The following is a 27,306-nucleotide window of genomic DNA, read 5'->3' as shown; positions in this document are numbered from 1 at the left end:
AAATGAAAAAAGGGTTTTAAGGGGGATTCCAAAAAATTTTCTTAAAAAAAGTGAAAAAAAAAAAAGGGTAAAAGAAAAGAAATAAAAGAAAATTAAAAAAAGGGGAAAACCGAAAAAAAATGTCTTTATAGTCCAGTCCAAATATTTTGAACTTTGAGGCCCAATAGGGCACACAGTATTTAAGGCGAAACAAAACATTCCTGCCATTTATCTCCCTCATCATCAACACTATCATTCCCAATTTTTTTCCATCCCTACGTTTCCAGATCTCAGTGAAAAAAACTCTCTCACATTCACAAAAAAAATGTCTTTCAGGACGAGCAACCAACAGTAGTGGAAGGAAGGCGGTCGAGTCAGAAAACCAACGGTCAGTAAAAGAGCAGAAGCACTGGAACGAATCAAAGCTCTTCGAACCGGTAATCGCCGGTCCCACTGATAACACCGGTTTTCAGATCAAAATAGATGAACCGATTTACGATATAGTCGAAGACGACGAGGTATAACGACATAGTTGCTAAGCGGCGTGAAGCGTCTAAGGGATTTATTGTTGATGATGATGGATTAGGGTATGGAGATGAAGGACAGGAAGAGGATTGGTCATTGCCGGCGTGTTATCTTCCGAAGGTAAAGCGATTTATTTATTTTAACTATAAATATCTGAAAGCTCTCTACAATTTCACTTATGAAAATAACTAGCAGCACCTTATTTTATAATTTACGAAATCTACTTTAACTCAAAACAATTATTCCAATAGAAATTTGACTATAGGATCCTAACTAGACATGAATTAAAATACGATGACCTAATCAACTTTCATGAAGGCCAGGAAGAGTATTGGTCAGTTGCTGACGTGTCATCACCCGAAGGTGAAGGAATGAGAAAATTACGCTCTATGTCTATATTTGAAAATATGTACGCCACGTAGCTCATAACGTTTGTGTATAAACACCTGATTTTCAACATATTAGTTTATAAACATCCAGACCCCACATGGTGGGATTATACTGGGCTTGTTGTAGACCTATTATACACTTTATACAAGGTTGATACATTACGATAATGCTTTCCCTCTTAGGTATATAATGTTGTATAATTTTGAATATTAACAGTGCGGCAATATTTTCAAAAGTTGTACATTTTTGAAAATTTTCCATTTTTTTTTAACTATCAATATCTGAAATATTTTCTACAATTCCACTCTATGAAAATAGCTACTAGCACCACTATTTCTAATAGTACGAAATCTACTTGAACTCAAAACATGAAAACTTGTTTATATAAATTTGACTATAGATGCTAACTGGACATGAATTAAAATACCAAATCCTAATCAACTTTGAATTATTATTTCCAACAGAAGGATCGGGGATGAGGATGAGAGGCCAAAGAATAAGAGGAAGGCATCGGAGAAGAAGCAACAAATTACAAAAAAAAGCCATCAGCTGCACTTACAGCTGCTGCGGCATTGATGGGTAAGCAAAGGATTTCTAGTATGTTTACCTCTTCAGTGTTTAAGAGAGACGATAAGACGACAAGGAATTTGTCGTGCGATAGCATTGTAGATGATGTTATAGCTGAATTTGCTCCTGATGAGGCTGACAGAGAGCGAAGGCGAAGGGGAAATTCAAATTCTAACTCATTGCATGCTTCGAGGAGTTCAATTGCTAATTTCAACTCGTTTACTGTCAAAACTGAGAAGGCTGTAGCTGATAATAACCTTGATTTCATGGTTAGACAGGAAGTCAAGAGTGTTACTGTTGAAAATAGTGAGTCTATTTTCGGTGGCTTACCTAAAATTAGTATCGATGAAGGAAATGATTCGCCAATGATTACCAAAATAGTGAGGTTTTAGATGCTGATGTGGAAACGAGGGATAATGATAATGTGGTAAATTGTGCTGAGGTGAAATTAGAGCCCTTGGTGGAAAATAAGGTGTTTGCACTAAATGCAAAAATTAAAGAGGAAAAGGATTCGGGCTTGAGTGCTACTGCTGAATGGCAGGCTTTAAGGAATGCAGGCAGCGGGGTTTCGAACTGCAATGAATCTGGGGCAAAACTAGATGAAGACAAACAGGTTTTTTGTTGGATTCAGATGGATCATTGCCTTTCTTCATACTTGATGCCCATGGAAGAGCTCTATGGTCCAAATGCTGGCAATATTTATCTTTTCGGGAAGGTAATTTTCGAAGGCTTTGCTTTATGTACTCTTTCTCTTTACTGATTTAAATGAGCTCGAGTCATTACTGACAAGTGACACCTTCTGAAAATCTGTGTGTCTGTTTGGAGTAAACTTTGCTGATAAACGTGTGCTTGCACTTATGTTTGGAAACCATTTGCTTATCTTTAGCCATAAGTGCACCATCATTTGGACCTTTTTTGCTGCTATTAGCCTATGAACAAGTAAAATGAACATACTTGTAGTGCTTCAATGTTGAAGATTATAACCACTATACAGCCTAATGTTGCTTAGAGGACTTTATTTTGTGTAGGGATTTGGGAAGTTTGTATGATAAAGTGACAATTGACCAGCATATAATAATATGTTAAATTGATAGCTGACAGATGAATACTGTTATATGAGTGTAGGTGAAAGTTGGAGGTACATACGATAGTTGCTGTATTGTTGTGAAGAACATGCAAAGATGTGTTTATGCGGTCCCAAATGGTTCTGTATTTTGTACTGATACAACCTCAAAGCTCTCCAGAGATGTAGAAGAGTCTCAAATCTCTCCCTCTGCCTTCCTCAGTCAGTTGCACGTAATCTCTTGAAATGCCTTCTCATTTCATGTACTTGAATTTATTCTACATACTGCCATTTACTCACCCGCTCCCTCCCAAATTTGTCTCCAGGAGATGGCATCAGGATTGAAGGCTGAGTTTAGAAATAAGCTACTAGAACATAACATCTCAAGTTTCAGCATGTCACCAGTGAAGGTTTGAAGTGTAATTTGCTTGCAAATTGTATTCTGTAAATTTTACTGACAGCGATTTGCAATGCTATTTGTTTCTTTTCTTTTCTTTTCTTTTCTTTTTTTGTTATTCATTGCGTTCCTCTGCTACATTTGTAGAGAAATTATGCATTTGAACGATCTGATGTACCTCGGGGAGAATTTTGTCCTTAAGATTAACTATCCTTTCAAGGTACATTTTGTATTTCTTTATGTATTACTAATTGATTAGAACATTATATACAACTTACACTAGCCAAACATTATGGATTCTGTAATTCCAAGTTCAAGTTATATTCCAGATTCCTCTGTTATGTTACATTGTGTCATGTCTTCGAGTTACCTGTTTTGAACTTTCATTCTAGGATCCACCACTTCCATCAGATCTCAGGGGAGAAAACTTTAGTGCCTTGCTTGGTACTCATTCCAGGTACATTTCCACCAACTTTTCTAGTTTACATGCTATACATTCATGTGTACTCATTCCAAGTATATTTTGGATGATTTTTCTAGTTTACAAGCTTCCTAACATGTATGATATCTCTCTTTACAAAGAGATTAATTGAAAGGCGACTACTTTTCGTATCAATTCAACGGGGTGCTTCATTATTCAATAGAAAGTATCAACTGAAAGAGCTCAAGACCAATAGTACATTTTGAAATTTGCATTTATTTCTCTATGGAGTGTGGCTCCAGCTATGAATCATCAGTTATACATAAAGACCTCATCCCCCTCTCCGCGAACATTCATTATCATCAATATTTGGATATTTCCTTGTTTAGTACTTCTACTTGATTCGGATCTCTTGAGTCTATGTGAGGTTATCCAACCAGTCTTTACTATATGCAGTGCGATGGAGTTATTCCTGATCAAGAGAAAAATAAAAGGACCTTCATGGCTATCAATTTTGAAGTTCTCTAGTTGTCCTAATGCTCAACGTGTAAGGCCATGAAAGCAACTTTACATCCCCTGTCTTCAGGTGGTTCACCTGGTCTATATTTCTGAGCTTCTTTTTGTTCTGCACAGGTGAGCTGGTGTAAATTCGAGGTCATTGTAGATAGTCCAAAAGACATTCAAATCTCCACGTCCTATATTGCTGAGATTCCTCCAGTGGTTGTTACAGCAATAAATCTGAAAACTATCATCAACGAAAAACAAAATATAAATGAAATTGTCTCTGCATCTGTCATTTGCTGTCAGAGTGCGAAGGTAAAGTCCATGGGGCTAGTTACTTTTGCAATCACGGTCTGATCAAATACAATTGGGTTTTAGGATATCGGAGGCAATTTTTCTCTCTTTTTTTTATAATAAAGGAATTATTGGATCTTCTGATGGTTATTTACTCATTCCATGTTTAAAAATTTAAATGGACCTCAGCCATGTTTATTGCCTGAGTTGCCATCTGTAATTGTTTCGTGCATCAGTTCTAGAAATTTATGCTCTACCTGATTATGTGTTATGAAGTAAATATTATGGTAAGTCAGGTCGAGGGAATGCCACCTCACTTGCAGAGGATCTATCAGGTTTCATTGGGTCATTTTCTTGGGTTAGTTACTAGGCATTTTTTGGCTTGGTAGATCTTGTATGATGCACATGATTTTCACAAATAAAGTAACAACAACAACAACAAAAAGATACCAAAGGTCGTCCCACAAGTGGGATCCGGCGAGGATAGAGTGTACGCAGACCGTACCCCTACCTTGGGAGGTGAGGCTGTTCCGATAGATCCTCGTCTCTAATAAAGTGCCCTACATTATTTACTTGTATGAAGACTGAAGTGAAACAGTATTTGTATCATAATCACGTAATAAGTTGCATTCTAATGTATCAGGGCGTGTCGTCTTCTTTCACACCCATAGATGCAACTCACACGCATATGCACATATTAATGTGGTAAAACTGAATTTCACTTTTTTTGATATAAATATCCTTGCTCGGTATCAACGAAATAAAAATGTTAGAGCTGGTACTGGGCAAAAGGAAAAACAGGACACTTTTAGTCTGCTTGATGTGAAAACTGCTCGACAAGAATTTCCTTGAAGTTTCACGAAACAGAGCATATGTTGATTTTGCAGATTGATACGCCCATGTTAACATCTGAATGGACAAAGCCAGGGATGCTTTCTCATTTTACTGTTGTGCGTAAGCTTGAGGGAGGCATATTTCCTATGGGATTTACAAAGGAAACAGCAGAGAGAAATGCAAAAGCTGGATCAAATGTTATTATTTCTGAAAGCAGGCAAGTTCATTGGGAAGTTATGTTATTGCCTATACCTTTATTTGTTTCTCGTTTGCATTACTGAAGTGTCACTTTCTCTATTTGAAATCAGTGAAAGGGCATTATTGAACCGGTTGATGCTAGAGTTGCATAAATTGGACAGTGACGTGCTTATTGGTCATAATATATCTGGCTTTGACTTGGATGTTCTTCTTCACAGAGTTCAGGTTTGTGTATATTTTATACATTCCACCTTCCATCGTAGTGATCTCTGAAAAATTATAGAATACAGGATCTTCTGAATCTTCCATTTCTATTTTGAATCTTAATATATTACACTCACTGTTTTCTCGTCATAGTTAGTCTGTCTTCCTATTTATACCAAGGGCATTGAGAATTTTCCGATTAATGCTTAGCTCTAAACAAAAACGACGAATTTGCAGTAATCTCAGAAATAAGAAATTAAAGGTTTTCAGTATACAATCTGGGATTGAGCTGCCTGCTTATTGTTCCTCCGGTGCTATGTATTCTTGCAATTTCTGCAGGCCTGCAAAGTCCCAAGCATTATGTGGTCAAAGATAGGTCGCCTTAAGCGTTCTGTCATGCCAAAGCTTACCAAGGGCAGTACAATTTTTGGCTCAGGAGCAAGTCCAGGGATCATGTCTTGTATTGCTGGGCGTCTCCTATGTGACACCTTTTTATCTTCACGTGAATTATTAAAAGAGGTAGAGTTCCTATTCATTGAGCTGTTTTTGAGATAGCTGCATAATTTTTTTTTTTTTGACATGTGTAACCATTGGTTTAACTATATTCCCTCTCAGGTTAGTTATTCATTGACACAACTTGCGAAGAATCAACTGAACAAAGATAGGAAGGAGATTTCTCCCCACGATGTGCCTCGAATGTTTCAGGCTGCTGATTCACTTGTGGAACTTGTAGGTTCCGATTCTAATTTAGCAATTTTTCTAATCCAACTGCTCTTATTTTATTAGCATAGAGAGAGTTATTTGTAGTTTAGTTTTGGGATTTGCTTTCAACAATAAAACTAAGTGTTACCCATTTCATAATAGATGGACCAGCTGCATTGTGCCATTTATTGTCTTGCTGAACATTTAGAATACAATGTACCACTCCATAACCAACGAAAATTACTGCTAATGGGCTTTTCAACAGCTAGAAACAAAATAGGAATGGAGTTTACATGTTGAAGCAATATAACATAAGCACACCTTTGTGCAATTAACATTACATGAATAAACTAGAAGCATGATCTTTTAGCTAACAGATTGTCATGGAGTAGTTTGCTTTGCATCTCCGGATGTACTAATTCCATTTCTAGTTAATCTTTAAGGCTGGACCTTGTCTCGTCCTTCTGAAATGAAGTTTGCTGACCTAATAGTTTTCTCTAATACACACAGAACTGATATTGCCTTCTAAGTAGCATCCTAATGGGCATTCGTGATCTATGCAGATTGAATGCGGAGAAACTGATGCATGGTTATCAATGGAACTCATGTTTCATTTAAGTGTTCTTCCCCTAACTCGTCAGTTGACCAATATCAGTGGTAATCTTTGGGGGAAAACCCTCCAGGTGAATTGTTGCAAAAACCTGCTTCATGTTCATGAGACCAAACTTTGTGAATGTTATAGGGACATGTGAATGCTAATTTTTTTAAATTTTATTTCAGGGTGCTAGGGCCCAAAGAGTAGAGTACCTCTTGTTGCATGCATTCCATGCTAAGAAATTCATAGTGCCAGACAAATATTCTTCTCATGCAAAAGAAGCTAAAATTACAAAACGAAAGTTGAACCACGGTGATGAGGGAAAAGAAACTGATCCCCTTGATGCTGATGATCCAAATGTTGAAAGCGGGATTCCGGATGTCGACCATGGGAAAGCAAAAAAGGGGCCTTCCTACTCTGGTGGATTAGTTTTGGAGCCAAAAAGAGGTTTATATGATAAGTACATCCTGCTACTGGACTTCAACAGTCTATACCCTTCCATTATTCAGGTTAGTTGTTATTAATACATCTATCTTTCTCCTTCCCTCTGTCATTAATTACCCTTCATTCCTTCTCCTCCCTGCCCTCTTTTCTTTAGAAAGGGGTAGCATTACCTGACTTTCCGACAATGTGATTAAGTGCTAGCTAGGTTGGAAGGTTCCATATTTTTAGTATTTATTGCCAAGTGATGTCAATTGCTAAATAGTAAATACTTGCATCTGATGTTGCACGCTTCATAATTTAATTACTCTTTTATTCTTTTCCTCTTTAGGAATACAATATTTGTTTCACAACAGTTGAAAGGTCTCTGGATGGATCAGTTCCTCGCTTACCATCTAGTAAAAGAACGGGGCTTTTACCAGAGGTAAGCACATTATACTCGATTGCATATTTTGATAACTTCCTGAGTAAAATTTTGAGCCTAAATAGCAAATCTTCCCAATTGGCTTCTGAGCAATATAATTAAACCAACCACTTCTGCATCTCCTGATCTTCTATAAGCATTAAGTTCATACCAGGATAATTCATCCCAAGATTTTAAAGGACTATTTGGTGCTGGAAGTTTTGCTCTGAAGCACAATTTGACATACACATAATATGTGCACGAGAATTCTTGTTGATTTTTCACAATATACTGTATCAATTTGTTGATTCCATCGAACTTTGAGCTGGTCTTTCTTCGGTTAAATCTAGACTTCTTTTAAGTTTATGGTCACTTGCAGATACAAGTAATCAAGCAGTTCTAGACAATTCTTGAAGGTGGTACATACTCATGACTTTTTTTGTGGTAAATTTTGCAGTTGCTTAAGAATTTGGTTGAGAGGAGAAGAATGGTTAAGTCATGGTTAAAAACAGCATCTGGCCTGAAGGCCCAACAGTTTGACATACAACAACAAGCTTTGAAGCTTACAGCAAACAGGTCTAACTGTCTTTGTTATATACACACACTGATTGTATATACTTGTGCTACTTTATGCATCATCATCAATTGTCATATTATTGGAGATATTTTTCCTGAGGTGATAAATTTTACTGCAGTATGTATGGGTGCCTAGGATTCTCCAATTCAAGATTCTATGCGAAGTCACTAGCAGAGCTTATAACCTCACAAGTAGGAAGCTCCCTTCCTAAGCTGTTGTATGTTTTATTTAAGCATATTATGACTGCAGTCTGACATCTCTATTTTGTTTTGTAGGGAAGGGAAATTCTACAGAGTACTGTTGACCTAGTTCAGACTTCACTTAACCTTGAGGTTTTCTTCTCATGGAATTTCTGTTTGCGTATCCTGCTTAGATGTTAAATTAGTCCCTTGAACCCATTGTTCTCTTATGAATCAGGTTATCTATGGTGACACAGATTCAATTATGATTTATAGTGGACTTGATGACATCGGAAAATCCAAAGCAATAGCAGCCAAAGTCATTCAAGAGGTTGGTATTGGCTCCACACTTTTTTCCCGAATTAGATCTGCATGTACTGGTATAATTGTCAGGAGAATTTGTCTAGGTTTTCTGACTTTTAACTGATGCACAAAGAAAATATTTTGTTGCGAAAGAACAAGATATTGAAGAATTGTCTATACACAAAATCAGATTTATTGATACTGGACTTTTCCACATCAATGGAATATTCATCCATACTTAATGAATCAATGTGGTATATTTATATTATAGTATACAAAAAACTAACATTCTTATTCAGGATGGTTTATGCTCTACTCTGGGTAAAGATCCGCCCTATTTGAATTTATACATATAGGACAACTACTCCCATTACCATTTTTTTTTTCTTTTTTTTTTTTCAATTTATTTATACATGTAGTTATCAAAGTTGAGATAACTTTGCATGAAATTAATATCTCTTTACAAAGAAAAAATATGATATTTCTTCTTAATCAACTAGGATTCATCACGTGAAAGTACCTCCTCTTTTATAGGTTAACAAGAAATATAGGTGCTTAGAGATTGATCTTGATGGTCTGTACAAGAGAATGCTGCTTCTCAAGAAAAAGAAATATGCAGCTGTAAAAGTGCAGTTTAAGGACGGAAGACCCTATGAGGTAGCTATTGCATGTTACTTGAAGTTGAATTTTTTTTGAACTTCTTGAAATAATTCTCTAACTACTCCATGTTACTGACTCTTTGGTTTAGGTTATTGAAAAAAAAGGTCTTGATATGGTGCGTCGTGACTGGAGTTTGCTGTCAAAGGAGTTGGGAGATTTCTGCTTGAGCCAAATACTGTCCGGCGGGTAATTTTGTTGTGAACTTGTTTCTTCTTTCTTCTTTTCATATCCTCATACATGTGATTGCTCAGTACTGAATAGTTTATGTGTCTATAATGGTTGCAGGTCCTGTGAAGATGTTGTTGAATCAATACATAATGCACTTATGAAGGTAACATTCTCAATGATATGGAAAATCATAAGCCAGGAGCTGTGCACCTTTCATATTGAACGCGGTTTAGTTTATGTAATAGGCTATACTCTTTAGGATTGAGAATTCCAGTAATTCCAGGTCCTGCTATTGTTAGCACCTGGAGAGGCAATCAACTCATTTTAGTTTTATTTTTGTGAACTGGTCTTAATACCAATTTACTGTGATTATCCTTGAATTTCTCTGTTCTCTACTGCAGGTACAGGAGGAAATGAGGAATGGGCAAATTGAGCTGGAAAAATACGTGATCACCAAATCATTGACTAAACCACCTGAAGCCTATCCTGATGCTAAAAGTCAGCCTCATGTTGAAGTAAGTATGAAAACTTTGATCAATTCGTGTCTCAGACTAAGGAACTGTATCGCCAATCATCTCTGCTTTTGCCTTTCTATGTTGTCAACTTGTCACCATAGAGCTTACTTTCAAACTAAGATTTAACATTGTCATCCTCTACATCTTCTGTAGGTAGCACTTAGGTTGAAGAGAAGTGGCTATGTTACTGGTTGCTCTGCTGGTGATACAGTACCATATGTCATCTGCTGTGAGCAGGTTTATTTCCTATTATTAATGATCAATGCGATGATATCCATCTTTTTATTTTGGTTTCTGTTGTCTTAAAATGCAGTTGTCACACACATTTGCAGGGGAATGGTTCAAGTACCTCTGTGGGGATTGCTCAGCGGGCAAGACATCCAGATGAACTGAAAAAAGACAATGGAAACTGGATAGTTGACATTGATTATTACCTTGCGCAACAGGTCTTTGCAATCTACTTATTTTGATCTTCAATTTTTAATGGCTAATGTTGGTTTCTATGTTTGCAGTCTACTTATTTTGATCTTCAATTTTTAATGGCTAATGTTGGTTTCTATGTATTTTGTGACTCCACCTAACTGTGAACCATTTTCAATGTCACAGATACATCCTGTAATATCTCGTCTATGTGCATCAATTCAGGGTACTAGCCCTGCACGTCTGGCTGATTGCTTGGGACTAGATTCATCCAAGGTAAATATCAACTTTTCAAAACTGATGTTAATTTAACATGGCATAATTTTTGACAAATACCATAATGGTGTAACTTTTTCTTCAGTTCCAAAATAAATCAAGTGAAGCTGCCAACGATGATCCCTCAAACTTGCTTTTATGTGCAGCAGACGATGAAGAGAGGTATCAATTTCTTTCAAAGAAGTGTTTCTAACAATTTAATTAACTCGATGCATGATCATGAATTTTCTTTTTGAGAGACGTCTTTTGGGGGCATAAGTGACATTTTTGTCTCAATCGTTTCAGTAGTTATAATAAAATGAGCTTTAGCAATTGACTGAAAGGAAATAACAAGTTTAGCTTTCCTTTTATCTTTAATACAGGTTGAAGATGCTTTCCTTTCATATACTTTAATTCACCCTAGTTATTCTTTCGTGCAATCTCAGTCTTTCCTCAATCTCTCTCTGATTTCATTGAACTCCTTTTTTGTTCTAATTTTCTTTATGGTATCAGTTTCCTTTCACACTTTCTTTTTCTGTTTCACCTCTCTCCTCCAACTTCCCACAGTTTTTTAGTTACATTTTAGTATGCTATCTTCTAAACTATATGAACATATTTTTCTTCTGCAGATATCGGGGTTGTGAGCCTTTGACTTTGACATGCCCCAGCTGCTCTGGCTCTTTTGAGTGTGCACCTATATTTAGTTCCATATGTTCATCAATTAGTCAAAAGCCAGTAGACTTGCAAGTAGAAGGGGCTGCCAGCAAAGTCTGGGAAAGATTTAGCTGCCCCAAATGCCCAGAGGAGAATGGGGGGAATATATCATCGGCGTTGATAGTAAACCAGGTACGTTTTGACCTGCAACTGTTCCTTACACAATCATGTTAACTATTTGTGTCGTCTGCTTTCTGTCATCTAAAATGTTTAAACATGTAATCATGGAGAACTGTCCTAGTACTGTCTATTTTTCTTTCCAACTGACCTGATTTCATTCTCAGTCTGACTATAGATGGCAATGAAGTGCTCTCAGCCTTTAGGTTGCCATGTGATTACACCAAGTTACCTACAAGACCATCGCATCTCTAAATGTTCTCATTCAAAACCTTACACCATCGCATCTCTAAATGTTCTCATTCAAAACCTTACTTCTGTGGTTGTCTCCTGGTGTCATGTCTTCTTCCCCCAAATTAGTGATTACTTGGCACGAATCTCATTTTTCTTGAGCGCTCAACCTTTCATTTCCACGTTTTCACTTTTGTTTTGGCAATCGCCATCTTTTTTAAAGTTATATCACCTTGTGTTGAATAACTGTCACTTCTTTAAGGATATTTCTTGCTTTGTGTTATTTTCTTGTTCTATTGACTGAAAAAGAAAGGAAACACAGGCTGATTGATGCATGTATTCTGTTGACTCATGTTGTAATGTCATCATTGACAGGTTAAAAGGCAAGTAGAAGGCTTTATTTCAACATACTATAAAGGAGTGATGATGGTACGTGCTTCAAATTTTATACAGCTATTGCTGTTAAGGAGCTTGCTAGACAGCAACTGTCTACTTAAACGCTTTTGTTCTTTTCAGTGCGATGATGAAACTTGCAACTACACAACTCGTCGCCTGAACCTGCGAGTAATTGGGGACTCAGAGAGAGGAACTGTTTGTCCAAATTATCCCCGGTGTAACGGGCATTTACTAAGACAGGTTTGCTTTCTGATATAGCTTGGTTCCTCCGTTTAGTCAACCTGTAGTGTTTGTTTTAGTTGGTTACTGATAAAACTTTTGCATAAACCCACCCTGGCAGTACACGGAAGCAGATCTTTACAGACAACTTGCTTATTTCTGCTACGTCTTAGACACTGTACGCTGCATTGATAAGGTTGTCTCTGGCTCAATCTGTGTGAATTCGTCAAAATGAGATTTCCTTTTTTGTTTTTGTACTTTTGCCTCCATTGAGAAAATTGCTAATCTAGAAATATTCTATTCGAGTGGCAGGTAGAGAGTAACATGAGGATACAAGTAGAGAAGGAGCTTGCTAGGATACGGCCCGTGGTTGAAGCAGCAGCATCAACCGTACAGAAGTTCCGGGATAGATGTGCCTACGCGTGGGTGCAGCTTAAAGACTTGACAGTCTCATTCTAGCAAGGCTAATACTGTACAACATTGTGATATCTCGCGTAAATTATTAAGAAAAAATGTTTAGTTGGCATCGTAACAAGCAACCAACTAGCTGAGCAATTTAAGAAGAATGAAATTCCATAATTATTCAACTGAAACTTTTTGTAGTCACTGAAGTTATCTTAATCATAACTATTCTCTGTGCCCATGGGTTACACATTAATTGAGATGAAAAGAAAGAATCAAGCTAAGGAAGAAGATACGCACTTTTATTGACCTTTACAAACTTCCAGGGAAGCTTATACAATGGACTCGGAACAACATCTGAGAAAAAATAAATAAGAAAAGTGTTTTCCTTTGGTTGGTTACTTTTATGTAAAATTCTAGTCGACATGAGGAAAAAGACACACATTGCTGAAATCCCTGAAGACTCTTTTTGAAAGATTTCCTGTTAAAAGTCCTCAACTTTTCATTCATGGTTCACTGCAACTCCCCAACTGGTGCTTCATTGAGCCAGAGGAAATGGATGAAATCATACAACTTTGCACTCACACTGACCTGCACAACAACAATTAAATCAAAACCAGCAAAATTTGAAAGAAAAAAAAAATGCTCCAGCTATGACATGAGAATGAGTACCAATCATTCTTATTGGTACTTACCTTATATGGTGTTGGGTTCAGCCTTCTCATGTGATCTGGTCGCATTTGGTCCAGTTGTTCAATACATCTTTCCCTGATTTCCTTCAACGGAGGAAGATCTTCTCTTGTTTTATCTTCAGAAATGAGAAACCAACATCCATTAGTCAACATTGTGTATGAACTTTAGGAGCAGCTGATACGGAAGGTTTCACTATGTAATCATCAAAGCCTCCTTAAAATCGGTTTGGTTGTTTCAACGCGATCAAACAGGATAATTTTGTAAAATATATTTTCTGGCAGTTCTAAGCCGAAGTAGTCAATTTTTAGTCTCACTGGACACTGGAACTTAATAAAGTTGACATAGGCTTCAGTCCATATTTTGGAATCTACGGAAAAGTAGGGTCATGCTTTTATGGAAATTAAATAATTCAGACTAAAAAGTTGGTATTATTGAGTTATAACAACTCTCACCTGAATTTCCAGGCCAAAAGCACTTTAGAAGCTCCTCGACACGCTGGGGCACCACGTATGCCCTTTTAGATTCACTAAATGGGTGGCGGCACAGAATTCGTTCACCTGCCTGTCAAATTGGAGGAAAAAAATTGTCCATAATCTGTTTCCTTGTACCCACAAAATTTATCAAATTTCTAAAATTAAAATTGACCAAGGAAGAACTACTAGGAACTCAGCAAGACAAGCCTCATAAATCACCTTAGGCTGTGGCTCATTTTCACCAGTCATTATGTCTACAAGGGGGTATCCTTCCTTGCCATACAATCTGTAACACCGCTTTTTGCATGGAATAGAGACCTAGAAACAAGAAATTATGGACTTCCGCACTGAATCTAAATGCCAAATGAATCTAAATAGCTTCAGCAGACCTTTGATACGTCTTCAGAAAGTTTGATTCTAGGCTGATTGTTTATTTCAACTAACTTGAAAACAACACCCAGAGCAGCTTGAGCATAACAGGTAACTAAATGAGTTCCAATACCAAATGCATCAACCTCGTGACCCTGCATAAAAAATAAGTTAGTTGATGTAGCTTTACTAAAGGGCAGCCCGGTGCACAAAGCATCCCGCATTAGCAGGGTCGGGGAAGGGCCACACCCCAAGGGGTGTGATGTAGACAGCCTACCCTAATGCAAGCATTAGTGGCTGCTTCCACGGCTCGAACCCCTATAGGTCACAGGGAGACAACTTTACTGTTGCTCCAAGGCTTCCCTTCTTGATGTAGCTTTACTAAAGCAGAAAAATGAAAGTCAACAGGCAAGAGAACCAACATTCAAGTTATAAACTCAAATTAAATTGAGGGTTCTAACATGAGAAGGCATCAATTTAGGTAGAAAATTCATGCCTCCACGTCATATTCCAACGTCGGCAAAGATTTGGTCTTTCTACCTTCCCATTAACTATGAGTGAACAGGGACATGCTTTTGTCCACCAGTACGAGGTCATGATTTATGAATTTATTTCTAGTAGAACTGTTTGTGTCCACAACAATCCTGCAGGAGCTAGTCATATTTAAGCCAATTTCAGAATTCAAGCTACAAGACAGTAGCAGTATGTGAGAGGATCCTCATGATCTTACTTGCTTATTTAGTGCATCCAGCGTTTCTTCATTAAGGTCATTGCTAGCTGTGATATTCGTCTTTCCAAAACCAGGCAATCCAAATTCTTTCTCAATAGCACAAAAGAATTTCCTAGCTTCACATGACTGATAAGCAAGATCACCAGAGTCTAGTCTAATGCCCACTGCTTTATACCTGCATAATAGTATGTAATGCTAAATAGCCTGAAAACAAAATATAGAAGGCATGGGCGCAAAAGAGAAAGCGAATACACTAGAAAGTTACCATAAGAAAATAGAAACAGACAAGTTTAAAGATAGTAAAGTTTCAGGCTTAAAGAAATACATTGCTCACAAAAGAAATTTACAGTCAAACCTCTCTATAACAGCATTGTTGGGTCCAAAATTTTTTGGCAGTTAAAGAGAATAGCTATTATACACCTATAACAGCATTTGACATTTAAATAATAGTTGGCTGTTATAGGCAAAAAAGATGCATAAAATCTAATTTTTATTTGTTATTGTTATAAAAAATAACAAAATTATTTAAATTTTAAATCTCAAAGATATGCATACTTCACTAACTAAACATTAAAGAAAATTAATATAGTTTCAACAAATTCATAAATGTATAAAGTTTAAGCTCTAAGGCACACATTTTAAATCTACTTGAAAATTAAATTCTTTTAGAATTGTAGCTTGTTTCGTAGATTCTAATCTCTTAGTTGTGATATAACACTTGAATTGACGAAAATTTGCGTCCAAACTTTCAGCAAACCGGTATCCAATTGCTTTCCTTTGAAGGAATCTAAGAGTTGAACCATTGAATCTTCTATCCCGGTCCAAGTAACAAGGTTCAAGTTCTTCTTTAGCACTTTCATTGTATCAAATTAAATATTTGATCAAAATCTCTACACTTATTATTGGTAATAATAGATATTCTATTTTTATAAAGATGGTTAATTATTATATTACCAAAAAAAAAAATAGCTGTTATATGGGGGGTAATTTTACAAAGAGCGTACCGTTGTAAAGTTGGTCGTTGCTGCTATAGGTAAAATGCCGTTATAGACTAGTAAAATATAACATAAAAAATCGGTTCCGAAAAATCTTACTCCCTCCGTCCCAAAAAGATTGTCCGCTTTTGACTTGGCACAAAGTTTAAAAAATAAAGGAAGACTTTTGAAATGTGTGGTCCAAAACAAGCCTTAGATATTTGTGTGGCTGTAAATCATCTCAAAAAGTTAAATTGTTTCTAAATATAGAAAGGGGACAATCTTTTTGGGACAGACTAAAAAGGAAAGGAGGACAATCTTTTTGGGACAGAGGGAGTAGCTGTTATAGAGAGGTGCTGTTATATGCGGGTGCTGTTATAGAGAGGTCTGACTGTATTTGATTAGGACAAGAGGAGGAGATATCTATATTGAGCTCTTAGTTAAAAAAATGTATAGCTCCTGTGTAATTATGAAATAGAAAGTTTCTGCACTATCAATTGTAAATAAGAGGTCCAACTATGTCTTTTATTTTTTTGATAAGTAAATATCAATTGTAAATAAGAGGTCCAAATATGCCAATGATGCTACGTCGTGCCCCTACCTTCCACCCCTTCTTCCCAGGAGTCGATAATGGCCCATTACTACTTTGTTCCATAGGTAACTTGAACTCCAACTTCATGGTTGAAGGTGGAGAGTCCTTTCCACTAGGTTATCCTCCCTTGTCAGGTCCATACATATATAATTAGCAAAAATAATTTCATGTCATCATGAAAATACTGAGAGGAAGGGCACATGTTTCTCAACCTACATGTTCATGAAGTAAAAACAAAATAACACAAGCTTAAAACTATCATATTAACATGATTGAAAAATTAGGAATTCCAGTTGGCATATCCTTTATAATCCCTGAGATTATTATGACACTAAACCTTCCAAAAAATTATACATCACATGGGGAGCCGAGACATGCAGAAAGGAAAGCAATTTTACAATCTAAATGGAACTCATTAGGCAAACAGCTTACCCCAAATCATTAAGTGCAAGAGCAACTGCACAAAAATTTGGAAGACCACTTCTCATGACCTGTTAAAGTATATTCAAACGTTCTAAAAGATCAATACCAACCAAAAAAGTTGACCAGTGCAGAAGCACATTGTAAACGAAGAACAAAGGGGAATGCAGCATAATTATAACTCAATAGAAACAATATTATTAGCTGAATTTCACTTCCAACTTCAAATACAAATAGATTATATGCCTAGCCTGATACATAAATATCATGACACTGAAACTTTTCTCTTTCAAAGTAGATTGTTGACTAAGTTTTTACTCTACCAACTACATGTGCACAGTTTTAGATGCCCAGGCCAAATATCTCAGAATACAGAGGCAAAGCGCATGTCCACAAGTTGTACTTACATCATAAGTGTCTACAAGGGCCAAAAAGCTTCCAGGAAATGCAAGTGCATATGAGGCAAAAGCTGCTAACTCACTTTGGTTTGTCTCACTGAAAATTCCACCTAATAAGTGTGACCACTGAAAAGATCAAAGAGTCATCACATCAATGATATTCATGCTCAAAATAGAAAAGAAGCAGATTCTAGAGTAATGCCCTATACTGATAGATTAGCAAATGCTTGATACATCCAAAGAGGGAGATAATCTAATGATGCTCTAAGGGTTTTTTAATTTGAACAGAATTAAGGGAAGGCCCACAAAAGATTCATGATACATTTTCCAGCATCACTGTCAGAGAACTGAGAAGACTATAATTCATGAAATTGTTTCACCGTAATCAATCACAAAAAACATGTAGATTCTGTTCTGTAATGGCATGCAACCCCCCAATAGCATTATTTATTCCTTTATGGGGTGGAAGGTAGGGGCACGACCTAGCATCATTGGCTACCTCTGCACGCACAAATCACCTGAGAGGACACAACTTGCTCGGTAGAACCATACCCTGGGGATCACACATTAGGCACATATCCAGTAATCTGGCTATGAATTCAGCTATACCTAGTGGATAAAGCAGAATTAAATGAAAGAATATATACATCATACTCCCTTTTGGCAATTAAATGGTTACATAGGGACCATAGAGTTCATCAGGTTTTCTATATAAGGCCAATTTTATTAAACACCAACAAGCATTGACACTGACAGTGTGAATTTTGAGCAGGTTTGGTAAGGAAGATTAGGAGTTTGGACAGTATAATAGAAATGGAAGGTGAAATTGAAGTCAAAGCTAAATGATATGAATTGAAAGAGGTGATAACAATAGAGAGAACCAGTATGGTATGATTTATCAGAATGCAAGAATACACCAAATGAGAGAGTTCAATAAAATTTTGATGATCCAACCAGTACATCAAATGAACGAGATAAGCAGCTGAATTTAAGTGAGAAAATACCTTTAATTTATTAAGCCATGTCTGTACCAGACTAACAAAATCCTCACAAACACTAGAGCCATCATGATTTTGAAGTGATTTGTCTATGATTTCATCTGGGCTCTGCATTATAAGGATGAAGTTAGATAACAGATGACATCAAGCAAGTAGAGCGTTAAATGCATAGCCCAGTGCAAAAGAAGTACTAGGCATGTAGAGATCAACATTTGAATAGTTAGTTTAGTTTTTGATCAAGAATAGATAATTAATGAATAGTCAGTTTAGTTGTCTTCATATTCACAAAGAAGCAAGAGAAAGTGCATACGAAAAAACAATTGATAGTCACAGAACTTGAAATTAGTATCCACGAAGAAATCATAACCTAACGAGTTCACAAATTACAACTCACTCGTCTACTAAGGGTTGTGGCTGAAGTTTGGACAAAAGATTATTATTTTTGTGTTTCTTGATAAGTCAGGACGGAAAATCATTTGATCGCACGTGTACTGATAATTAGCTCTAAGCTTTCCATTCCAATGCACATAATTGAATATGAGCTCATAATCGTGCTATGTGCAATTATGCATTGACTGATGCCACTCGATGACATTGAGGAAGAAACTACAATTGTCACTTAACCAATTGAGTATATACAAGCATTTATGTACTTTATCAATACATATGGAGCCATAAGAAGAACAAAGCACTTGCACTCCACTTACAACAGCGAATGACTCTATTAGAGAGTTCAAGTAATTTGTTTAACAACCAAAATCGTCTTTTTGTATAAAATTCACAATATTGTCATCAGATATGTTTACAGAAAAAATGATTATGCCTGCATTGACATTGGCCAGAATGCAAATAGATGTGGCAACTATACCTTCAAAATTACTGTAATAATGAAAAATGGTACTGTAATAATATTAGATTGGTAACTGAAGACAAACTAACATTTGTTAAAAGGACTAAAATGGGAATTTGAACGGAGCATTTGACTAGCCTAAGACATGTTTCTTACTATGATCTGACTTAAGACTAGGTCTTTAAGAAATTATCGTCTTGAATATAGAGGGCAGACAAACTGCCAGAGCACTTTGACAGAACAGGTCTGACTTATTTCAAGGGAAGGCAAAGTTGTTCTGAAGGTTGCACCTACCAGAAATGAGCTAACAAAGGCATGTGAATGTGTTCCACGCAGTGGGATTCCAAACAGCTTTCCAGCTGCCACATTACTGTCAAATCACAAAAACACAGTGATCCTTCAGGCTTTTATCATAAACAAATTATGATAAAAGAAACAGAACACCAAAAGCAAATGAAGGGGATCTCAGTGTTCTAACTAACAAAAAGAAGCAGTATTTTTCTTATCAATAAAATGACAAACATAACCAGGAAGAAAAAAAAAGAATGTATTAAGTTGCAGTAATGCAGCATTCAAATGTAAAAATGCACCACAGTTGTTTATCAAGTGAACTTGTCCATCTTGTGGATAAAAGTCGTCCTTGAACGATTGATTTTTAGTTCTATCATCGGAAAAAGCAAAAGGAATACTGTTAATAGTTTATCTGACATGGCAGCGACATGCAAATGTGCATTTTCATGATGTTTATTGATGTTAAAACTCCCCACTTGTGGGATTTCACTGGGTATGTTGTTGTATTGATGTTAAAACCCTCATATCAAGATCCTACTCTTTTTTCAACCGTGTGATCGTGCTCCTTGAATAAGAATCAAACAACATGTGACTCACAGTTGCAGTGATCCTTTCTAATATGGCCTGCTTCGTTTTTGGAAAAGCTTATAGAATGTCCTTTTTACGTATTGAAAGAAATTATGACGTTTCTAGCTCTTGAGTCTCTAAATTTTATAATAAAATATAATGAACTTAGGAATTCACATCTCAATAAGATAAGTAGATGATGCATTTTATGAAGACACAGTGAAATAAACACGGAATCACCTTGTGCCGTCAAATCCCCCCATGTAGCAATACTTTGATGCTGATATACCACCATCAGGACCCTAATCATGAAGGTACAAAAGTCTGTTCACAGTTTGCAAGTCATATAGAATTGAAAGATAGCAAAAGGAAAGATAAACAACCTGTGCTCTCCGAAGCCCAAATTCAAGCAATATTTTGGACCTTCCAGCCACGAAACGGTGTCTTGCAGCATTAGTAGTAACTAGTGATGCATAGTTTATGAGGTTTACGAATGGAGTTTCCAGTAGTTGGACCACCTTTGAGACACAAGCAATCATCAAGCATATTAAAGATGAACATTGATGAAACAGACATCCCTGTTGAGATGCTTCAAAAACAAGCACTAACAAAGGATTATGTTAATGGGACTCACAGCAACTGGTCCTTCAATCCTCATCAGCGGTACCTTGGGAAAGACTACTGATCCTTCAGAAACAGAATATATCTCAATATCTGAACAGTCAAGTCTTCGAAGGTACTCATAGAAGCCATCCTACATAATCCATTTAAATATGCTTATAGTCAAGCACTCACAAATCTCAGCGTTGAAAAATTCTTTAAGTACAAAGAAATATATTCCCCGAAGAGGTACTCCATTCCCCAAATGCTTATACTACTTTCCCTTTTTTGATTTCCCAGTTCACTTTTAATAACTCAAAAGTTTTAATACATTTTAAATACCACAAAAGTTTTATTAAAGACCTACTTCTACACTTTCCAATTGAACTTTTATCTTTTAATCTATTTGTCTTCAAGACAAAAGCCAAACTATGGGCCCGCGTTTTCCTAAACAAATATTGAACAGCGCGCACTAATATCCTGTTTAAAAATTGTTCCAAGTCATAAGTGAATAAACAAAATGGAATCGATGAAGTAGTATAAAAGCATGACCAGATGGAACATCAGAAGTCGCAGCTTGATTCTCTCAAACATACTGGGATGACATGTCCATGACATAGGACAGGACTTCCCAAAGAAGAAGGTGTACAGTCGCATTAATTGGACAAAACCACAACTGTTCAGGCTTGCTCTTAATACCTATGCTCAGTTTATTGCTATTACGCAGAAAGATAAGGCCCTCAACCTTTCAAGCATTTAGGTTTATGAAATACTATCTGCAACAAAATAATGTGAAGAATCGTTCTTCCCAATTTATCGAGTTACACATTTATATGTCGCCCGCAGAACATTTAAAGTCGACGATTCAGAATGAGCCTTCAATCCTACCATTTCCTCTCATGTATGCATTTTACATTAATGTTTTATAAGCGCATCAAGAAAGCATTTATTCCCAAATTTTACTCACCAGATTCGAATAATAACCTTAGAAAGATCCAAAAACAGCGGATAGCAGAAAAGGACAAGAGGATAAACATATGAACACATGATACCTTAATTCAGATAGCAGAATCGATATATCTCAGCATAAGAGCTAACCGAATCACACATTATGGCACCATATTAGCTTATTAATAACAACTTTACCTCACATGACTCGGGCAATGATGACTTGATAAAAGCTATCTCATCCTCAGTAAATTTGAAATTAGCAATAAGCCTTATGCACTCTTCTAAACCAGCAAATATGGTATATTCACCACCAAACGGATTCCTCCGAAAATACAAGTCGAACCTGAAATATATAACCAAACACATAAACTTTCCGCGTAATCCGCTTGCTCAGAAAAAGGGATTTTTTCATATGTCCTTTCAAATATTTTGAATTGTCAAGTATTATGACTTATAGTAGTACCTTTTTACTTAGATTCCAAATATGTAAATTTTATTTTTAAAAAAAAAAAATTAAAGATTCCATGTCAGAATCCACTGCCAGGTTTGACTTCAACTGTGAAACATAAATTGGGGCAGAGTGAGTAGAAGTTATTCAAATGTTAATGAGACATAAATTTTTACAATAAAGTAAATGATGAATCACAGTAGAACATCAAAGGAAATGAATACTTACACGGCTCGTTCATTGTGTTTACCAGCTTTCCAATAAGCATAGGCCATAGTAAACTGATAGAGATCTGTTAAAATAGGTGTCACCATAGGATTAGTCGGTCCATCAATACTGGCAGGCCGGCCATTAGGTTCAGCCATAATTGTCAATCCAAAGCAGTCGATATTAATTCGGTGAAGAAGAGAGGATTTCTGTTGAGACCGTTACAAACAAAGACGAGGAGGAGTGCGCCAAGGAATAGGATTAGATCGGATTGTTGTTGCTTTTGCTTTTTTCCTTTTATAACTTTAGAGAATGCTGAAAAGGCGTACTTCACTTAATTACGCCTGGCGGCTTGGCTTTCTTTTTGGGTTACTTGGACTGCCAAGTCTTTTTTTTTTTCCTTTTTTCTTTTTTCTTTTTGTCAAAGATTTGAACTAGAAAGTCCACATAACTAGTTAGTCTTCTACTTTCTTTATTATATTATATATTATATTCTTTAAGTATTTATTTAAGTTTTGGTGTGAGTAGTGTTTGTTATAAACTTTTAATAAAGTCAGATTCACCTCTGGTTATACCCACTTTGGCGTAAAAAATATATGGCATAATGAATAAAATAAATTCTCTAAGCGATATTTATTAGGTAACTAATATGAGAATTTTCCAAAACAAGAGGAGAGCAGCTAATGTGGTCATTAAAACAATCGTACAAGATGTGTCTTGCAAAGGAGGGAAAAAACCTAGATTAGTAAAACTGTAAAAGTATTGCAAGAGCTGAAGAACGGTGAATCATTGATGTTTTGTTCTGTGTATTGTGTTTAGTTGCACTAGAAGTTGGGGCATTTGTCCAACTCTCGAGCGTTTGGAATGACTTTGTAAATATTTTCTCCCTGAAAATATAATATTTTGTTTCCAAAAAAACAAAAATGTTTAAGCATGTAAGAGAAATTATATCTCCCTATCATAAAAAGGGAGAAATTTGTTGATATATAAAAGCTTATACATAGTATTTCTAATTTTTATAATATTAGTATGAACTCATACAACTTGCTTCAATTTATTTGAGATTAAGACGTAACATTTATTCTTATTATAAAGCTTATAATTTAGTTATACAAGTCTCTCGCACAGTACATTGAATTTTCGGATGGGGCTCCTCTCAATTTTCCCCAAATTCTTTCTTCGATGAGAGACATGTGTCATGGTTAAAAAATAATGATTGAGATTTAATTAACCAAAAGAAGATTTTAACCATAATTAAGTTAACAAATATTTCCTTATAAATGTTTGTAATTTCCAATAATTCCTCTTTTTATATTTCAAAACTTCCAATAATTAGTTTTTATATGTTAAGTTAATCTTTGCTCAGTTATTTTTGGTACATAGTATACATCATAACCATGATTAAGACTTTACTTTGATTAATTAAATCTCAATCATTATTTTGTAACCATGACACATGTTTCCCATCCAAGAAAACTGCGTAAAATTGAGAGTTAGAAATGGATAAGTTTCATCCCCGAAGTTTTCATTGTTTCGTTTCTTGCCCCCAATATAATAGAGCTTTTTTTAATTTTGGAAAAAAAAGGAAAACCAAATATCTTTGCCGAATGTAGACCTATCCTATTTTTTCCATTCATCACAAAAAAGGAATAGAGGACCAGTGGGTATTAATTATTCTTCCAATTACAAGGTTGCAATAGATCAACACCACTACTTTTCGTTTCTTTTTCTTTTGTCTGTTACTCTGTTTCCTTGGCTAGTGCCAGCGTTGAGCAACAAGATTTCTATCTGTTCAAAATTAACAGCGAAATGAAATAAGACAAATTTAAACACATTCTTAAATACTTAATCGATGAGAACGAAGTAAGATGGTTAAACACATTTCCTATTTGTTTTCTAAGGTTATTTTTGTTTATGCCTTTTCTAATTTTTTTTCTTGGCACAGTGCTATTAAGAAAATTTTATAGTATTACATTGTCTCGAACCCATTTCTCCCTTCCAAATTGACACGTTCAAAGTACTTAATTCCTGTTCTTCGTCAATCGACATGATTCAAATTAAGTGATTAGACTAGAATTTTTCTTCCTACTGCTACAAGTCAATCAACTTCAGTTTTCGACGAAATTCCACCTTTTTTTTTTTTTTTTTTGAGAAGGTAACAGTTCGACGAAATTCCACCTTTCAGTCCATTCTTTATAGAATGAGATGCAAATCAATTTTCTGCATTATACAGGAAAAAAAATGAAGAGGACCGTTCTAAGTGGGAATCACTTGAGTTCTGGTCTTAAACTTTTGTTTGATTGACGCGCTTTAGTAAGGAGAATATTTGAACCAAACAACTTCCAATTTTATTCGTATCCTCCCATATTAGAATTTTACTGTGGCGAAGTTTGATATACTTGGTTTCAATGTTCATTATTTACACGCCAAATAAGAAAGAAAGAACAAGGAAAAAAGGTAGGCATTTTCGTTGAATGAACTTTGAACTCCAAAAATGGGGTTAAACACGGTAGTTTAAAAAGAGTAATTTACATAAATAGCTATCTTTTATAAGGCCACAATATATAGCTTAAGTTTGCGATTTACAAACCGTAGCTACGCTTTTGAATTCGTATTTCCGTGTTTTTAAATTACAGTTGATAAATAGTATTTAAAAACACGAAAATACAATGAAATTGTAATTCTAAAAGAATGTGGCTAGCGGGATTCGAACCTGGGCTCGCAAGGGCTAAGCACATGCCCAATGACCACTCCAGCTATAGCACCTCATGTATAGTAACTACGAAATGTAAAATGTAGCTACAGAATGTAATTATAGCAAAAGATAGTTATAATCCATAAATAACTCTTAGAAGTGGTTATGACATGTAAATTTTCCTTTAAGAAATTTCCTATAAAAATCACTTGTGTTTCGTCTAGGACAATAAAATCACTCAACTATCACTATTTTTCTCAAAAAGTACTTAAACACTTCAAAAGCATCCTTTCTCCTGGTTGACATGTCATTAAAGCCCCATCTTCTTTTATAATAGAGATATTTAACTCATCAAATTAATTTAATCAAATTTATATTTTATACTCAATCAAATATGACCCGATTAAAAAGGGGTAAAGAAACAAGCTACCGTGTAATCTAAATGAATTTGAATTAAAAGATGATTTTTTTAAATCTACAGATAAATTTTAAAATTAAAGTTAAAATATAAAAAAAATTGAACATGAGTTATTTTAGAGTTTTAGTTTAATATATTGCTAGATATTAACATGACAAGTTGGAATTATATCTTAGCATGAAATAAATTAAGAATATATTATATTTAATATAAGACTAATAATATAATATTTCAAAATAAAAAATAAGAGTAATAATGTAATGTTTTAAAATAAATATTATCGTAATGAAATTCTATATCTTTTTCATGAGAAATACAAGATTTTGATAGTATGGAAATGGAAATACCAAAAATTACACATTACATATTTAAGGATAAATAACTCAAAATACAGAGGAAAAATTTACACTAGCTTTATTTTTATACAATTCAATTAAATTTTTTAAAGTTAAAATAATATAAATATAATTTTTGTGTTATCTGAGTAATTTTACTTTAATGTAGAAAGAATATGTTTTTTAATGTGAAAAAAGATAGTATGCTATTTTAAAAAATTGAATTTAAATAGAAAGATTAAACTATTTGAACTTTTAATTTAAATTGAAAGGTCATATATTTGAATTGAGATTAAAAAATCTTGGATTTGAAAATGTGGCTTAATAAAAAATATGATTTGATTTCTTTGACGCTTTTTAACCGGGTTATATTTGATTAGATATAAAATATGAATTTGGTTAAATAGGTTTTGATGAATTAAATATGCCTATTGTTAAAAAGGATGGGACTTGAATGACATAACATGCCAACTAGGAAAGAAAGAGACTTTTGAGGTTTTAGGTACTTTTTGAGAAAAATAGTAATAATTAAGTGACTTTATTGTCCTAAATGAAATAAAAATTATTTTTGTAAGAAATTCCCTAAACTTGAATGATCATATAGGGAATTAACTCCTTAAAAATGATTTCATCAAATAAAACATTTTAAGCAAAAGGTTTCATGATTATGACAAACACTCCAAACGGTTTAATGATTATGACAAACACTCCAAAAGGTTTCATGATTATGACTTTATTGTACTTTTAGTAGCATGTGAAGTCTAAAAGCAATTAACCATTGTTGATTGAAAGAAAACGAGACCTGTTCTTTTTGACAAACAGTAGCAATTGTTTAAATAAATTATCATAGCAATCTCCAATTTTCCTCAAATAAGAAAAGAAGAATCTATAATCTTTCAAGGAAGATGTGTATATATAAACCTATAGAAGTTATTGTTTGGCAAAATACATCAAAACCCCCCTGAACTATACCCGAAAAGTCGATATCACACCTAAACTATACTAACGACCTATTACACACCTTAACTTAGTAAACCGAATTAAACTACCATCCTCTATGCATCAAAACCACAGTGCCGTTATTATCCACATTTTTGAGCGCGCGTGAGCCGTAAAAAGGGCCAGATAATTTTAAAAAATGGAAAATAACCTTGCTAAAACCTAATTAATATTACCGTTCAAATCATTTTCATCCACCCTACATTTACTTCACCCACCCACATTTACCATACCCGTTTAGAACCCTGTGTGCCCAACTCTCCTAAATTTGGTGAAGAACACGCCAAATCGTGAGCAAAAGACCAGCTTGTTTTTGAATCAAAGGTAACTAAGTTCAATTTTATTTAGCTTGTTCTACCGTATTTGCCCGTTTCTCTCTTTTTTTTTTTTTTTGTTGCATTTGTCTGCACTTTTAATTTTGCATGGAGTACTTGTTAAGTTGATTTTTTTTTGTTCTTTTTTCCGTTAAAGATTGTTATGCAATGGCTAAAATAGGCTTAAGTAAGTTTTGTAAGCAAGAGGATGATCATGAGTTTGGGTTGACGTATGAAGGCAAATACGGATTTCTTTGGCCATTGTTGACTTCTCGGGACTCCCAAGAACCCGGTGGAAGATATTGGAGTTGTCC

At 35.2% G+C, this 27,306-nt stretch overlaps 3 protein-coding genes across 3 annotated transcripts in view; 2 read left to right on the top strand and 1 right to left on the bottom strand.

The window, feature by feature from the left end:
* LOC132046851 (DNA polymerase alpha catalytic subunit-like) overlaps positions 1 to 12,909 on the top strand; it is a 20,406-nt gene extending 7,497 nt beyond the window's left edge. Inside the window, exons 13-32 of the mRNA XM_059437650.1 lie at positions 6,639 to 6,758; positions 6,856 to 7,179; positions 7,443 to 7,535; positions 7,972 to 8,090; positions 8,210 to 8,282; positions 8,367 to 8,423; positions 8,509 to 8,601; positions 9,108 to 9,230; positions 9,322 to 9,419; positions 9,519 to 9,564; positions 9,803 to 9,916; positions 10,070 to 10,153; positions 10,249 to 10,362; positions 10,523 to 10,612; positions 10,698 to 10,774; positions 11,221 to 11,437; positions 12,029 to 12,082; positions 12,170 to 12,289; positions 12,390 to 12,464; positions 12,581 to 12,909. Coding sequence (XP_059293633.1) covers positions 6,639 to 6,758; positions 6,856 to 7,179; positions 7,443 to 7,535; positions 7,972 to 8,090; positions 8,210 to 8,282; positions 8,367 to 8,423; positions 8,509 to 8,601; positions 9,108 to 9,230; positions 9,322 to 9,419; positions 9,519 to 9,564; positions 9,803 to 9,916; positions 10,070 to 10,153; positions 10,249 to 10,362; positions 10,523 to 10,612; positions 10,698 to 10,774; positions 11,221 to 11,437; positions 12,029 to 12,082; positions 12,170 to 12,289; positions 12,390 to 12,464; positions 12,581 to 12,727 — 2,238 coding nt within the window. The 3' untranslated portion in view covers positions 12,728 to 12,909. The remainder of the gene's footprint in view (positions 1 to 6,638; positions 6,759 to 6,855; positions 7,180 to 7,442; positions 7,536 to 7,971; positions 8,091 to 8,209; positions 8,283 to 8,366; positions 8,424 to 8,508; positions 8,602 to 9,107; positions 9,231 to 9,321; positions 9,420 to 9,518; positions 9,565 to 9,802; positions 9,917 to 10,069; positions 10,154 to 10,248; positions 10,363 to 10,522; positions 10,613 to 10,697; positions 10,775 to 11,220; positions 11,438 to 12,028; positions 12,083 to 12,169; positions 12,290 to 12,389; positions 12,465 to 12,580) is intronic.
* On the top strand, positions 1,372 to 1,902 carry LOC132046850 (DNA polymerase alpha catalytic subunit-like). The gene has a single exon (XM_059437649.1). It carries the CDS (start codon positions 1,470 to 1,472, stop codon positions 1,851 to 1,853), a length of 384 nt encoding a protein of 127 aa, XP_059293632.1. The 5' UTR covers positions 1,372 to 1,469; the 3' UTR covers positions 1,854 to 1,902.
* Positions 12,910 to 12,951: 42 nt separating the features above from the next.
* LOC132046849 (nicotinate phosphoribosyltransferase 2-like) overlaps positions 12,952 to 27,306 on the bottom strand; it is a 64,116-nt gene continuing 49,761 nt past the window's right edge. The window contains exons 2-16 of the mRNA XM_059437648.1: positions 22,253 to 22,401; positions 21,772 to 21,919; positions 20,660 to 20,779; positions 20,409 to 20,543; positions 20,266 to 20,327; positions 19,462 to 19,537; positions 18,324 to 18,425; positions 17,329 to 17,445; positions 16,934 to 16,992; positions 14,936 to 15,110; positions 14,226 to 14,360; positions 14,056 to 14,154; positions 13,816 to 13,924; positions 13,366 to 13,478; positions 12,952 to 13,261 (exon numbers count right to left, since the gene is read on the bottom strand). Coding sequence (XP_059293631.1) covers positions 13,184 to 13,261; positions 13,366 to 13,478; positions 13,816 to 13,924; positions 14,056 to 14,154; positions 14,226 to 14,360; positions 14,936 to 15,110; positions 16,934 to 16,992; positions 17,329 to 17,445; positions 18,324 to 18,425; positions 19,462 to 19,537; positions 20,266 to 20,327; positions 20,409 to 20,543; positions 20,660 to 20,779; positions 21,772 to 21,919; positions 22,253 to 22,389 — 1,665 coding nt within the window. The 5' untranslated portion in view covers positions 22,390 to 22,401 and the 3' untranslated portion in view covers positions 12,952 to 13,183. The remainder of the gene's footprint in view (positions 13,262 to 13,365; positions 13,479 to 13,815; positions 13,925 to 14,055; positions 14,155 to 14,225; positions 14,361 to 14,935; positions 15,111 to 16,933; positions 16,993 to 17,328; positions 17,446 to 18,323; positions 18,426 to 19,461; positions 19,538 to 20,265; positions 20,328 to 20,408; positions 20,544 to 20,659; positions 20,780 to 21,771; positions 21,920 to 22,252; positions 22,402 to 27,306) is intronic.

The sequence above is a fragment of the Lycium ferocissimum genome, chromosome 2, assembly GCF_029784015.1.
Source record: "Lycium ferocissimum isolate CSIRO_LF1 chromosome 2, AGI_CSIRO_Lferr_CH_V1, whole genome shotgun sequence".
In the NCBI taxonomy this organism is placed as follows: Eukaryota; Viridiplantae; Streptophyta; class Magnoliopsida; order Solanales; family Solanaceae; genus Lycium; species Lycium ferocissimum.
This window is presented reverse-complemented; position numbering and strand designations above follow the sequence as displayed.

What these genes read in the sequence shown, in the direction of transcription:
- LOC132046850 (XM_059437649.1), top strand. Translation starts at nt 1,470, where the DNA reads ATGGGTAAGCAAAGGATTTCTAGTATGTTTACCTCTTCAGTGTTTAAG.